The following is a 16766-nucleotide window of genomic DNA, read 5'->3' on the forward strand; positions in this document are numbered from 1 at the left end:
CTTATATTTGAAAGTAAAATATTATTATTATCTCTGATCTCTTTATCTCAATAATAAATTTTCCGAATAGAAAGGTTTGCTGAACTTCATAATTTTCTATCCAGGTAGGGAAATTTGAAAACCAAAACAAAAAACGGTAATTTGAATACAAGCTAAGATTTTTGAAGATTCACATTTTAAAAATAATATAAGATATTAAACGGAACCTGACCAAAAGCTTATGAAAACGGGCCGAAGACTAGCAAAATGGGGTGTATAAGGGCAAAATTTCCATAAAAATCTGATGTTTACGTTTTTCCTGAGATGGTAAGGACAAATTACTGATATCCTAGTACGATGTAAAATTTGTGAAGAAAGCTTTTAAAATATTTATAAAATATATTTATATATAAGCTTAAAACGACCTTTTTAATGAGCCCCGTTTTATAAAATAGGATTTTTGCCATCTCCATATTAAATACTGTCACGAATCGGAGATCTAATGATAAAATTTTTGTTGCTTATAATATATGAATAATATAAATCTTCAAACAGATCTTTGATACAGCAACTTCTTCAGCTTCTGGAAAAAGATTATTATTTTTTTTGGCCTAGTCCTTTCCAAATATGGAAGCAGGCTTGGTCTAGAAAAGGTGGAAAATAATATTTTCATTTTAAATATTTATCTTCATAATGTAATTCGTGGTCCCAACTAAACTCGTCACTTTGTGTGCTCTTAGAAATATAGGTGTATTTCTTGTACTAAAAGTAAATGACTGTTTATTTAAAAAGTAATTATCAGAACCCCCTCCCTATTCCCCCGTCAAAACATTTCCAGGTCTTTTCTAAGTTACTTATTTCAAGTGGTTAAATTAAAACATTTTCAAAATAAACTTTTAAGCGAAATATTTGTATAAAATTTAGCTTAAAAATTAAAATCTCAAGGTATATTAGTTTAAAAATTATATAAAAAACCCCTCCTGAATAATACAATTCCTGGCCTCCCATATCCTTCAATAAAACTTAATCTCTACGATATTTGCTATACCCCATCAGCAAGACATGGAAAGTTTTTAATTTATCTACATTTTCTTAAAAAAAGAATTAGGCTTTTTTTAAAAAAAAAATATACAGGTCTTAAATCAAAATTTGCTAAGCCAGCTGTCCTACTGGGTTGGGAGATGCGCCCTAATATTAGTATCTTGGTTCAAAAACTGCCGCCCTCTTATTTTTGATCTTGAGACAAACCAATTGTGTATGGGTGCCAGCTTCATCTTTAAGCGATGAAAAAAAAGGCAGGATCAATCTTTGGAAATAATTGATAAAAACATAAAATTCAAAGTTTTTGTTTATTTATCATCATTCACTTGGAAACATGAAAACAGAACTCTTGGAAGAAGAGGTACAAATCTAGGGAGCAAATTCCGAAACTCTCTTTTAGACTTTTTTTCTCTAAATAAGAACCAGAGTTCATTTTTCAAAATTTTAGAGACTGGAACCAGTTTCAGATTAAGGCCGTTCAACTTATTTTTGAAAATTATTTCTGTTCAGGCTAAACAGCTTCTGAATTAGGAGACCCTATTTTGGTTTATAAGCGTTTGGTGGCATTGTTATTATTCGTATTTTTTTTCCTTCTTGTTTTATTTTTTTTCGTTTTTTTTCTGTTTTTTTTTCTCTTACTTTTTAAGATGCTTAGTAATGAGACGAACCAGGACATGCTCCTAAACTTTTTTTTAACACAAAAATAAAAACATGTCCAAAAATATAATTCTTAAAATTTTAAAACTTTTATAGCTTAAAATAGAAGACATAAGAAAGGATAAATAAATTCGTATTTTAATAAAATAGATTTACAAAATCACGCATAAGTCAAATTGTCTTATTTATTAAGAAAAATAATAAATTTATTGAAAATAAATATTAAGATATATTCCTTTCGTAGATATTTCATATAAAGATTTTTTTTTAAAAAAAGATTAAATTATACGAGTATATAATATATTATATATCAATAAATTGGAATAATCATTTAAACCCTCAATTCAAATATTTTGTTCCCCCCAAAAATCTTTTAAATTTATATAGTACTATATTCTATACGCATTTTATATTTTAGATTTCTTATATTGACTAGTATGATAATCACTTGAAGTTGAAATGTACTTTGATTGAGCGCTTCTCGTTCTACTCTTCCAATCATTACCATCATCTTTTCTGCAGCAACTTGTTAAAGCTCTGTAAAACGCGCGTCGAAATTTGGTGGATATGACGTTATACAATATCGGGTTTATGGCGCTATTCAAGTAATACATAATTCTAGTAAAACATAAAATGTTGGTATATTTTTCCAAACCTAATGCTATCACTTTCGCATGGGGAACAAAAATTAACCATATGCCTAAACCGTGAAAGGGTAAAAGACATATAAAAAACATGAAGACCACAGCTATCAACATTATTATCAATTGTTGTCTACCCTGGTTGGAGGCATTCTTGCTACTATGATGATGAACTCCTTTCGAAATTACTGCATTGCGTTGTTTTCTTAACTTAGATTGTTGTTTATTAATAATACTGTATTTATGAGATGATTTATTGAATCCTACCCTAGAATTTGGATCTATAGATGTTATCCGTTTTTCCTGGTTGCCAAATTTTAAATTTTTATTGCACCTTTTGGTATAATCTCTTTTTTGACAATTTGGTTGACTAGTGGAGGCGCCCAATTTGTATGTGGCCAACATTACCTCTACACCTTTACGAATGTTATGATATACGCGCCGAAAAATAGATAAAGATGTGATGTTTTCTGGTATGCTACAAGAATCATCGGTATCCATTCGAGATATAGTCGCTATTTTTAACTTGGAATCCCTGTTCAAATTATTGACAATTTGTAACTCCTTATTTTCTAAGATGGTGGAATCGCAGGAATAACCTTGCTTTTCTTCGTAACTTGGATATTTGATAATGCCTTTAACTTTCTTAGTATTTTGATCGCTGTCATAATTAAAATGATTTATTTCGCATTTGCTGAGAGGTGTCATATTCCCCGAACTCTGGTACAAGGAATAAGAAGGCGAGGAATCGCTTATTATATTCTCGTCTGATTGAGGGCGGTTAGTAGGTTGATTGACACAGGCTTTATTACGGAAGGTATTTCGAAAGGAATACTTATATTTTTTGTCCCTACTACGGATCGATTTGGCGTAGAACGATTTCTGAAAATCCTTCCGCTTCATTTTTTCGACGGTATTATTAATATCCTGACTCTGTGCCAATACCTTAACTATTTTGAAATATAAAATGACCAATATTATTAGGGGTAAAATGTAAAAGATGGACACCGAAAACAGGAAAAATATTTGCTCCCATTTTTTTTGTAACGAAGTAATGCAAATCGGTACCATTTGTCCGTTTTGATGAGTAGCCATGAGATATTGCGTGATATAGATATAGGGGGTACTCGTTAACAAGGAAACGCCCCATATGATGGATAAATATTTTATCGTCCTGGTGATACTTGCTCCAGAGGTGTATCTTTGCATCTTGAGCGGGTGACATATAGCGAAGTATCTTTCGAAGCTTATAGCTAATATCGTGAGAACCGACGTTTGCGTCACTGTGGACTGTAGGAATGGCACTGCTTTACCTATTAAAAAAATAATTTTAAAATCTAGAAGAAGAAGAAGAAAAAAAAATGCAAGGTTGTCATAATTGAAATGCAATTTCCAAATAAGATTTAACTATCGTTGTTTACTTGTCAAATTTTTAAAAATTGGCTATAAAGAGTTAAAAAAAAATTTTAAATAATTTTTTATATCCAGATAATATATTCAAAATTTTTCGAAATTTAATCCAACCAATTTTAAATAAATTGTTGCTTATCGCATTTAATGTCTTTTTCCAAGTTTATTAAATGTTTTGCCTATTAAACGGATCATCCTCACCCCATCCCTATTTTAACAAGCTATATTTTATAAATTAATAAAATAAAAACCCTTTATCTTTCTGAATACATAATTTTCTAAATCGTTAAGAACAAGAAAAATATTTGGAATTTCGCTTATATCTCCTAGAAAATTTTAATGGATTTTTAAAAAATTAGCTAGAAATGGAGGAAATATCATCATTGTTCCCCCCAGAATTGGAAACAACTTTTAAGAATATTGATAATATTTCTCATATTTTTAGCTATAGTTTCAAAGAACTCAATTTAAATACAAGTGTTTACTTTCCCTAGCATCTATTAATATTAAGTTAAAATTTGCTTTAAAAATTTGCTAAATTTCCAATTTTACCTTTGTTTTTAAGCGACTTAGAAATGAAACAGTTAAGGGAAGCATTTTTAAAAAAAATATTTTTTGTATGAATCAGTAATATGCAAATAAAGAAATATTCAATTATATTCTTATGAATTTAAGGAAATATATTACTGAAGAATTTTTTTTATAAAAAAAATCTTAGTTATAAAAAGCTATAATATATAGCCGACAATCTATCACAGTGCCCTCTTATAATATCAAGAGAACTATTCTAGTCCTAATTAGGATTAAAATGACAGAAAAAGGATTATATGACTTAAAAAAGATATTTTGTAACTAAAAATATCGTTTTTAGCCGGTTCATAAGTCTCCCAAATTTTTTTAAATAACTCCCTCTCAAAATCTAAAAATGTTTTTACCGATCAGTTTGTGATGACGGACTCTATTAAAGCTTTAAATATGTAATATGTTTGTTAAGAGAAGCTAATGTTCAATAGTGATAGTTTTATTAATTGTTATCTATGTTTAGTACACACTTCAATAAATTAAATAATACAAAATAAAATTAATAAGCGTTGATGTCTCATAATTTGGTCATTTGTAAAAATGAAAAAAAAAGATGATAATTTATAAAAATATTAATTTAATTATCAATCTTTCATAACCAATATTAGTTCAATATTAGTTAATAAAATTTCAATATAAATTATGTGCAATTATATAAATCTAAGACAATACGAATATGTGATAATAAAAGTCAAAAAAAGGTCCTTGATAAGATAAAGAAAATTAAAATGAATAGATGATATATTGTAAAAAATTATACCAATTTTATCTGTTTTGAACATGGATAATAAACTTTAAATTACCATAATTATTTGGTCAAAAAATATATAATTGTATTTGACTGTGTTACATTACATTATATTATATTTTTTTTAAATCAAAGAATATGATTTATTTTTTAAAAAAGAATTGTTATATAGGATTTATATTAATTCGCTCAGAATAAAAACTCAAATCAGAATTTTTTTTTTCCTTAATTGCTCAAAATTAAAATTTAGTTAGGCCATGAGTATAGGTTAAAAAGTATTTGATCGAGGACACCCTATTTTTTTTTATTTTAAATATCTGGTGGCATTGCTATTTTTCGTATTTTATTCTTGTTTTTTTTTGTTTTTTTACAATTTTTCTTCGTTTTTTTTTAAAATTTGTTTATTTGCTTCTTTCTTTTAAAGCTATTTAGCCGACACTTAAAAGGGGGCCAGGAAGGGCATTAAAGCTCAGATTTCTTAAATTCTAAGTAGATTTTCTGAAAGTTTCATATATTTTTCTTGAGCTATTCATTTTTTTTAAATATAATTTGAGCGCTTCATTTTTATACCAGAGCAATTAATATTTTTTTTCTGACGTTGAGAATTTTATTATGATTATTTTAGTTTTAATTCTTAACGATTAAATTCGAGCCGTTTTGGAAATTTTAATTTTATCCATTTTAATTACCAATTTAAATATTTCGTATAATTCTTTCAACTATTATAAATAAAATTTAGTTTTTGGTATAATATTATACACGAAATACATTAAAATAAGTAAAAATATGGGGGTTGCTTTTTTCTTTATTCTATTCCTTAAAATGATAATTTAATAAGTTTATTATGATTAAAAATGATAAGTAAAAGATTTGAGGTAATCTTATAAATATGTAAGTGGTGATATTCAGGAAGTTATTTAAGATAAGTAGCAATAGCAATTTTAGCTTTAAATATTAATACATCGGATTAATTTTCTGGTTCGTTGTCTAGATTGTAGAATAACCAAAATTTCTTTTGCTACCAGATTGTTATGTTGATAAAATATATCGTTTAAATTTTATCGAAAACTATAGTTATATTGACAGGAGAATAAATTTTTCAAATGAAAGTTGCCAAACAAGTCTTGAATATCTGAGTAAGAGATTTGTTAGCGAAAGAGAGGTGCAAGTAACGGTTGCTCATTTCCGTAATCTATTTTTAAAAATCATATCCTATTCCTTATAATGATATATTGTCACTATCTAATATAATGTTATAATTTCTGAGGAAAAAAAATTACCATCTAAATATTTTACACCACATAATATTAATATTTTAGAATATATATATATATGAGAGAGAGAGAGATGTAATTCAAAGAAAATAATGACCAATGTCTTTTTAATTTATATTAGTCTCTTTCAAATTTGAGCTGTTATATTTTTAAGAAAAACCCAAAGGTCAAAGTGATAGTTTTCGGCTTAAAACAAATACATGTCGTATGAGTTTATCTAATTCAAGTGAATAATTCAGAGGCCTGAATTATCTTAATTATTATTAGAAGTTTTAAAAACTCTAATCATCTAAAGCGTTAGATTTTTTTTAAATTTTGAAAGGCCTTATTTTAACGAAATCTTATTCCCCATGCTTCTTTTTTTTTTCTTTCTTTCTCTTTTTCTTTCTTTCTTTCTTTCTTTCTTTCTTTCTTTCTTTCTTTCTTTCTTTCTTTCTTTCTTTCTTTCTTTCTTTCTTTCTTTCTTTCTTTCTTTCTTTCTTTCTTTCTTTCTTTCTTTCTTTCTTTCTTTCTTTCTTTCTTTCTTTCTTTCTTTCTTTCTTTCTTTCTTTCTTTCTTTCTTTCTTTCTTTCTTTCTTTCTTTCTTTCTTTCTTTCTTTCTTTCTTTCTTTCTTTCTTTCTTTCTTTCTTTCTTTCTTTCTTTCTTTCTTTCTTTCTTTCTTTCTTTCTTTCTTTCTTTCTTTCTTTCTTTCTTTCTTTCTTTCTTTCTTTCTTTCTTTCTTTCTTTCTTTCTTTCTTTCTTTCTTTCTTTCTTTCTTTCTTTCTTTCTTTCTTTATTTTTCTATAATAATCAGGTGTTTCAAAATATAGATCCATATAAAATGATTTAGGTTTTAAAAGATTAACATAAAAAAAATCCAGCTCTACTTTCATACAATAAAAATAAAAATTTAAATCCTAAAAATTTAGTAACATTTTTATTTAAAATATTAAATAAATATAGGAATTAATTATAACACTAAATTCAAATTATATTTATTTTAATGAAAGAAAATTAAATTACAAATTATATTTTTATAATGAAAGAATTAATTAAATTACAAATTAGGATTAATTTCTTTACTTTTTAAAATAAAAGCCACATTTTAAAATTTTTAAAGGATCCTTTCAATTTTCCAGGATTTATAATGATCTTAATGAGATTTTTTAATTATTTATTTTAAAAAAAAATTTAAAAAAATTTAAATATTGTTATTTAAAATCTTTATTTTCAAATACAATATTAAAAAGATTACAATGAAATAAATTTTTAATTATAAATAATTAATAGATGAAAATTAAAAACAAGTACAATATATTTAAAAAAAACCCGGGCTGGGCCATGCAAGACGTACTTATGCAGGTCTTCGATATTAATTAAAACTTTGCAAAACCGTCAATTTAAAATAATAAAATCTGGGAAGAACAGTTATGAATTGGGGATACTATAACGATACATTTTTATTTTTCTAAGATCATTTAAATTTAAAATTGGTAACATTTATAATGCGGTAATTAATAAAATTATTCCAGAAAAATAAATAGAATCTAAAAAAAAATTTTCAATCTTATTCTGGCAGAAATTTTTTTAATTTACTAGTCACTCATATTATTAGTTCCAACAATTAATAAAGTTTAGTTTTCTCACACAAATATTTTCCTAGAGGCCAAATCTCTTGTGAAAATAATTCTGCCACAGCCGTCGGAAGACAAAATGTTATGAGCAACAAATCAGCCATCGCTAGATTAGCTATGTAAGAATATGTGGTGGTTCCTCTCATGTCCTTACTACCGCATATAACTACTATAACGATTAAGTTCCCGATCAAGGCGAAGAAAAATATCAGGGAATAAATGATTATGGCGGAATATTGTATGTAAAATGGCATGAATATTATAGTTCTCACAGTATTTTCTTGGTATTTAAAAGTGGATAAATGAATGCCGGCATTGGCGCACAAATCATTTTCGTCGAAATCAGTGATGTTACTCAGCAACGTTGTCAGAATTGTATCATTATGCGAAGTCAGATTTAAAATGGAGTCATTTTTCAGCATGTTTTTACAAGCAACCCGAAATATTATATATGACGAGCACACTTTGTTCTTATCATATAAAAAATAGATATATACTAATAATTTAATTTAAATACTTTTAATAATTTAATATTTTCATTTTATATAAATATAACTAGAAAATATTTGGGAGAAACAATTTAATTTTAATACTTTTCACAAAATTAAAGTTAAAAATTAATTAAAACTTAAAATATGATTGAAATGGCAAGAAGAAGAAATCAGAGTTTTTTTTTTTAAAAAAAAATGACTTTTAATTTGTATTGATTTTTGAACCTAAAAAATTAAGTTTTTTTTTTCTTCTTCCGATCTAAACAATTATAAAAAATTTTATTTTTTTAAACTGTACATTTAATTCTAAATCACTATTTTATTATTATTATTTTTTATGTAGAAAATGATTTTAAGTTATATATGATGATATATTTTTATTAAAAAAACTTAATAATAATCACTCTTAAATTTCTTAAAATTTATTCCAAAATTAAATTGTCCAATTAATTAAGGAAAATAATAATTTTTAGGGAAAAATTATAGTTAAGTCATTTAAAAAAATATCCCCTTAAAATAAACTAATAAAAAAAAGAAGAAGAAATAATTATAAAGTTATATAAAAATCAAAAAAAAATTATCACCAATCTATAAAAAAACTCAAAAACTTTATTCTTTATTTCTACCTATTATACGTATTTTATAAAAATTATCAAAACTTTATTAGAGAACTCAATTTTTTTTTCAATTGACACAAATGGCCAGCAGAATTGTCCTGGCAAGAATTCTAAGAATTGTCATCAGGTTTTAAAAGATTCCTCCTCCCATCCTCCCCCCCCCCCCCTTATTACCAGCTTGCATTTAGGAGATATGGCTGTAGCCAAAATATTAATAATAATTGCTTATATATTTAGAATCGAATATGAATAAAAAGATTCAAGACCGATTTTGACTCTTTATTTTTGAGAGGGGTGCAATCCCCCCCCCCCTCACTCCTTTCCATTGAAATTTGCCTGTTCTCGTAAATATCATTTAAATTTAATATAAATTTTACCTCTATACCCCCCCCCCCCCCTATGATTCAAAATTTTATTTTTAGATAAAAACAAAAAGCATTTATAAAAAAAAATAAAATCCACAATTATATTTTTGTAAAAATAGAATATAGTCAAAGATCTACAATAAATAAAAATTTTTAGAATAAAATTTATGGGGGAACACCCCATCTAGTGGTGCTTACCTTCCCATTAGCAAAATCCTGGATATGCCTATGATTTTTCACCAAATTTAGGAAAAGAACACTTATAATTTCATTTTGAATGCAAAGGCCAGATAAATTTGATAGAAAATATAAAATGTATTTATATTAAGGGCAATTAAAGTTTATTTTCTTACATTTTTTATTAAACAATGATGGATATAAGAAAATAACCAAAAAAAAATTCCATTTAATTTCTCTCTACTAATAACTATGATTAGAGAATTTCTAGAGTGTATTAAATGTTCAGATACCCAAATAAACAGAATTTTCTGAATATGAAACTGATACATTATTAGATTTAATATGACTGCTGATTTTTGTAATTAATGAATTATTTTTCAAAAAAGGGATCTGGCTGAAGTTATGAGAATTTGCGAACATTATTATAATGCAACTTGGAAAACCAAGAGATAATATCGATCAGGAATTTCTTAAGATTGATGTGATTGTTGAGGTGAAAACGAAATTATATGATTTTGAGATACACAAGCTTCGACTTTCACCTGCAAACAAATTGTTCCAATATTAACGTCAACTCATTTGAGGATTAGGATAAAATAACCGCTTTTATTCCACTTTTGGATTTAATTTTGACTCAAATCAATGAACGATTTGTGATTTATCATTTGGCTCTATCCAATTTACAAACACTATATATTAACTCCCTTTGATCTGAGGATATATCAAATCTTGATATTGAAAAATTAAATATTTTTCTAAATTTTATTCATAAAATATAAATGTATCTGGAGGCCAATCAATTTCAGAATTTAAATGGAATGAAATATTAATTTTAGTAATAATCCTTTAAGAAAAATATATTTCATGTCCAAATATGTTAAAATTAATATTGTATATAATTATGCAATGATATGATACCAATTGCAAACACAAATATGAGAGATCATTTTTTTCATTACAGAGAATAAAAACCTATATCAAAAGTTACCACATCTTAAAAGTGATTGAATAGACTAGCTTTACTCATCGAGATCTAATCCCTAATACATAATAAGTTATTAAAAATTTGAAGGTAATCACAAATAAGATTAAGTTTTAACAATTAACAATGATATTTTGATTAACTTTTTAAATCATTATAAAATGTTTAATTTTATATTTTATTGTGATTTACATACCGGTTTAAATAGCTATAATATTTTTTTTAACCGTATTATATTCGCTCTTAATATTTTGTATTTTCCAATATTTTATTATGTGTTCGAAATTATCATATTTTCAAATATGATTGGTTCTAATAAATTTTATATGATGATTAGTTTTAATAAATTTTATATTGCTTTTTTTATTCATATATTTTGAAATTTCAAGTTTGAATAAAAAAAATAAAAATTATACTATATGACGTCAATCGAATAATAACAAGTAACAAAATATCAATATATAGAAAGTGTTGACCAGATTTGATGGAAAACATTTCCATATTTTTTTTTAAATTTATTTTAAAATATAATTATTTGACTTGCAAAAAAATTGTTAAAAATAACATATTTATATATTTTTATTAATTTTTACAAGAATAATTATATTTAAAAAACTAATTAAAAAATATGGACATGTTTTGAATTAAAACAACTGTAATAGTTACATAAAAATATAATAATTATTAAAAAATAGCTCCCAGTGAATGATTAAAATCTAGAAATTCGGAATCTCCGATACTGCAGTAAGTAGTAGAGATGAGATGAGATTAAATTTTTATGAAATACAGTCAAAATTTTGATAGTTGAATAGGGAAATAATAATATTCATAAATATTAGTGTTTAATTTACATATCATATCATATCATTGCATTGCATATTATTAATTATATTTCTTTTAAAAGTCGAATTATATATCTCCAAGATTATAATATAAATGCAATCCCTATTTCTATAGTTTATAACAGGTATTAATAATATCTCATGGGGAATAAGTAGTATTAGTTAATTTATTTTGAAATAACAAGCTCTAGTATTATTCTTTTTTTTAAAAATAATAAATCTAATCATATTTACAATATTTTTGCCTTCTTTGACACTTAATAAAAACATATTATTCACTTCAATGTAATAGGTTATGATTTAAAATTGCTTGTCGAGATGAAGCTTTATAAAATAGATCATGTATTTATAAATAATTTACTATACAATATTTTTATTTCATTGATGTTGTTATTAAATTCTAAAATTTGTTTAAAATTATTTTTCTTGCACTTTTATAAGTATATATTTGTTATTAAGTGACTAAATTTAGTGTAAAAATATTATTTTTGCTAAATTGATTTAATAGGAAATATGCTGAAGATAATGTTATAGCGGGACAGATAATTTCTTCTCAAATAATTTTGAAACTAATAAACATGGTTATTTGAAATTCAAACCATAAATATTTTAATGAGATGTTTCATTGGCTTTTAAAAAGGTTTCGCAGAAATATGCGCATGAATAGTTTTAAATGAGAAAAAAATATAAATTTTAACACATCAAAAGCAACTTTTTAATTTTTTTTAATATTTTTATTAATAACTTCTTTTTTTCTACTCAGATTAAATATCAATTCTAAATAATGATGAAGTGTTCTCAAATTCTATCATGTATAAAAATATTGACAATATTAATTAAATTTTAATTTAATTTGAAGATCTGGGATGGGTTTTGGCGGGGTGCTTATTAGTCATTTTTAAGTATGGATTTTATTTTTAATTTAAAAAAAAAATCCATACGAACATTAGTAGTCACGAGTTTGCCTAAAGTGACGAATGACATTATGAAGATGATTGACTTATTTTTTGAAATTAGACACTTTACTTCCGGTTGATACATATAAATAAAGGTGAAACAGGTAAATGTCTTATAAATGACAGTTTATTTCTATTTATTTACTTGAGATTAACATTTTTACATAATTTAAAAAAAATCTAAAAATAAAGAAGCAAGCCCAAATATTTAAATATGGCTACCGAGACTACCTACTTTTGATTCTCAGAACTCTGTTCTTCATTTGAAATTCAAAAATTATTCAAAATAATAGGATTATAATAATCACAAATGTTCCAAATAAAGATTTTCATTCACGGCAAAGATTATCATCGAAATTTGCCATACCACCTATTTTTATACGATTCATTAAGTTCTGTAGATTTTTTTTTTTAGTTATGTATATTTCTAAATATTATTTATATGTTTTTTATTATAATAAGTATATAAAATAATTAAAAAGAATTCTTTTTTAGCGGTTCGTTAGTATTCCAATTTACCCTGACTTCCAAAATGCTGCTCTGCACATTTTTGGTGGCATTAAAATTTATAGAAAAATTGCGATTTTTTTATATCATTTGTATTACATAGAAAAGACCAGGTACGGCCACCAATTTGCCTTTTCTCTTAAATATCATTTTAAGATAATACTCCCCTCTACACATCCCAGCCCTTCTTTTTTCAAGAAAATTATTAAAGCTAATAACATAACGACTATGATTCGAAATTTTTAGAAAAAAAGCCAATTTTATAAAAAAAATAAGTGAAAAAATCCAAATTATTATAAAAATATAATATAGCCAAAGGCCTATAATAAGTTGACCTAAAAAAATTCCAATAAAACAATTTTTGGAAGAAAACCCCACCAATTTACCCTCCCCCCTTTCCTTTAGCAAAATCCTGGCTACGCCTATGGAGTAGACCCCAGACCCATTATGTATTAATCGATCATTTTAATCAATACCTCTAAGCTTTATGAGCTTTAGATAAAATCTATTCTATTTGGTCTTGGTCTCCCCTACCTTTCCGGAAATAATTCCTAAAAAATTATATGTGTAGTTATATTCTCATTTTATTTGACTAACCTATTTTTTATGAAATCATATGATTTAAAACTTAATTTACTATTATTTTGATGAATAACTTTTTATATTTGTATACTTTAAGATGCATAAATTTAGTTTGCAACTGAGAATTAAGAATAATATTTTTTCAGCTCAATTTCTCCCTAAAATAACTAAAATAAGATATAAAAAATGGGTAAAGGGTAAGTTGGCTTTCCCAAGTGGCCAAAGGTTATCTTAGAAATAGATTAAAGATTATATTAATTTTGGCTATCTTTAGAACTTTTAAAATTTCTTTCGTAAGAAAAAACTCTTGGTTATATTTCAAAGGAATTTTTTTCTTCTTTTTCTTCTAAAAGTTACTAATTATTATTATTACTATTATTATAATAACTCAATTCTATACATGTTTTTTATTTTAACATATAATAAATATTTTAATTTTACAATATTCATACTTAATTATATAATTTGTGTTGATAGATATATATATATATTAGCAAATAAAAATTTTATTATAAAAAGGAGTTATTTTTCTTTACGAGGAAAATACTTATTCATCAGGAGAGATGAATTATTAAAACAAACGGAATTCGCCTTAAGAATGGCTAATACTTTGTCTTAAGTAGAAGCCTACACGGGGGCTCACCCGAATCTTTCTTGATTCGGCAGCCGACGTCTTAAAAATTTTTTTTAGTCAAATACACATATGTTGTTAAAGTGGAACAGATATTAATTCTTGACATTTTAATATATTTTTCCCAATCTAGCTTATTTTTTTCATCTTTTGGATAATATATTAAATAGGTTAACTGCCAATAATTTTTGCCTATATTTATATTTTAGAAGAGTCTTCACAAAATCCGGTCTGTTGTGATGTTGTGCCCCGGCTTAAACCCTACTGGGTGGAACGATTTTCAAAATAAGTTTATAAAAGATTTAACAATTGGATCTTTCAGATAATATCGATTTTATTTTATAATAGGATATTGAGACACAGATTATATACAAATCTGATTCTTTATCAAATGCTGGAAAAGGGGTTTGTCTCCAAATTTATACTTGCGCTTCATCTCACTTGTGCAAAAAAAAGATGTATCTTAGTGAATATACGATGTATACATAAAATTTTTGGAAGTAATATTGAATGAGTGTTATTTAATAATGGTGCATTTTAGATATATATTTTTTTTTTAAAGAAAATTATGTAAAACATCTTAAAACGGAAATGGGAAATTTTAATTTTCGACACTACATGAAATGAAACTGAAAATCAAAATAGTTCTTATCTGGTTTCGGTTTCCTCTGTTTATTGTTAAACGGCACTCAATATTTTAGCCAGAAAAATATTGCCTACAAGATTTCGATAATATATGTATAGACCTTTGTTCCTTCTTAGAACAAAATCGTCAGGCTTGCATAATATTTTTCTGGATGAAGTATTGAGTTAGCCGTTTTTAAAAATCGGCTCAAAACAAGCCGTTTAACAATACTAAGTTTTCTTATTAATTTTATTTTTTAAAAATGTTGTATTATGTAATCTTTAATCCTTGCAATATATTATAGAATTATACAAAAATATATATTATATACTTTATTTAATTATTTTTTTTAAAACGATTTTTTATTTGTGATTAAATAGCATTTGGTGTTTTATAAAATTTTATTAAAAATATATAAAGGGATTTAAATTTTTTTTTTTTGATACTCATAAATTCAAAAAAAATAATTTATTTGACTTTTTATTTTAAAACTTTTTTTGACATATATGAACTAAAGTTTAAATATGTTATTATGGAAGCAATTATTTTATTAAACAAACTATATTGTGAATTTTCACATTTTCAAACTAAAATTTTTTTTAAAAAGGTTTATTTTATTATAATTTCTAATATTTTTGTGGTGTTTGTAACATTCTTTAATTGGTTTGCTTGTTTAAAATGAAATATGGATTTATCATGATAACGTTTGATTTTTTAACGATATACTATAATTTTTTTTTTATTGTATTTTTTTTAAAATATGTAAATTGCGCAAAACTAACTCAAAATTTTCCCAAAAATTTAATCAGGTCATGTGATCGCAAATATAGGAATATAAATCAGCTGTTGTAACAGCAATTGCCTGTATCCAGGATTTTCATATAAAGGTAGGGGGCACTATTAGGCCGGGTTTTCCGCCATAAATTTTATTGGAGGTCTTCCATTTATAATAAGCCTTTGGCTATGTTATATTTTTATTAAAATAATTTTGAATTTTCACTTATATTTTTTCTAATAATTTTGAATGATAGTCGATATTTTAAAAAGTTATTGATACTATCCTCTGCCGTCATGAATGGTTTGGTTAGGTACGATGGATGAATATGGACACTGGATTATTGATTATTTTCAAAGTCGAATATAGAGAACTAATTTTATTGATAAGTGATCGTATTTGTGATGGTATTTTTTTATATTTTATTTAATCTTATATTTATTTCTAGGTTCTCACAGTTCTGATGAAAAGTGAAACTAACATAGCCAACATAACCTTCCCATAATCAAATTTTTATTTCCTCGGATCTTATTTTCCATGGGCGTTTAAGTAAGTGGATTTGCCTCTTGCGCGCATAAGTAATCGCGACCTGGCCATAAAGCTTGGATGGTCCTTCTCTTAATCATTTTACGTCCTTTTTTATCCAAGTTTGATGAAATTTCTGAGAAAAACAAGTGTTGCTATGTTGTATATATACTGTTATATATCGCTTAGAGCTACCCTCTTAATATCAAGTAACACGTAAAAGTTATTAACTTTTGATAATATTTCTTTCTTGGTGGAGAGGAGGGGAGTGGGGTGAGGTGTGTGTGTGTAAAGGGAAAATGTTTATTAACTTAAAATGATATTTACGACAAAAGTCAGGGTAATAAATATTTTCCTATCATAAATTCTAGAGGTAAAAGTAAAACATGTATTATAATTTATTGATAGATTAAGCTTTAATTATAAGAACATTCAAGCTTTGGGTATCACTCTCTACCCGAATCTTCCACAAAATTTAATTTATTAAATTTTTTAAAAAAATCATTTTCCCCTATTATTTATTATTAGATCAAAATATCTTAATATATAGCGAAGAAACTTAAAGGGGGGAATTTTTTTTTGTTTAAAGCCAAAGGCAATTTTGAATGAATAAAATATTTATCTTTAATACGAAGATGAAATATTTAATGAGAGACATTAATTTAAAAAAAAAACGTTTCAAAATTAATTTTATGAATTAAAGTTTAATTATCTAGGAAGGAAGTTAAAAAAAATAAAATAG

At 25.3% G+C, this 16766-nt stretch overlaps 1 protein-coding gene across 2 annotated transcripts in view; it reads right to left on the bottom strand.

The window, feature by feature from the left end:
* Positions 1–2021: 2021 nt before the first annotated feature.
* Positions 2022–16766, bottom strand: part of LOC135922949 (pyrokinin-1 receptor-like) — a 41885-nt gene continuing 27140 nt past the window's right edge. The window contains exons 1-2 of one of the 2 annotated variants that reach the window (XM_065457498.1): positions 7960–8348; positions 2022–3631 (exon numbers count right to left, since the gene is read on the bottom strand). In XM_065457498.1, coding sequence (XP_065313570.1) covers positions 2085–3631; positions 7960–8200 — 1788 coding nt within the window. In that variant the 5' untranslated portion in view covers positions 8201–8348 and the 3' untranslated portion in view covers positions 2022–2084. Of the gene's footprint in view, positions 3632–7959; positions 8349–16766 lie in introns of those variants that run through there. The other variant, XM_065457497.1, reaches the window with a different exon arrangement.

This window comes from Gordionus sp. m RMFG-2023, chromosome 1 (assembly GCF_954871325.1).
Source record: "Gordionus sp. m RMFG-2023 chromosome 1, tfGorSpeb1-WG-v2, whole genome shotgun sequence".
Classification (NCBI taxonomy): domain Eukaryota; kingdom Metazoa; phylum Nematomorpha; class Gordioida; order Chordodea; family Parachordodidae; genus Gordionus; species Gordionus sp. m RMFG-2023.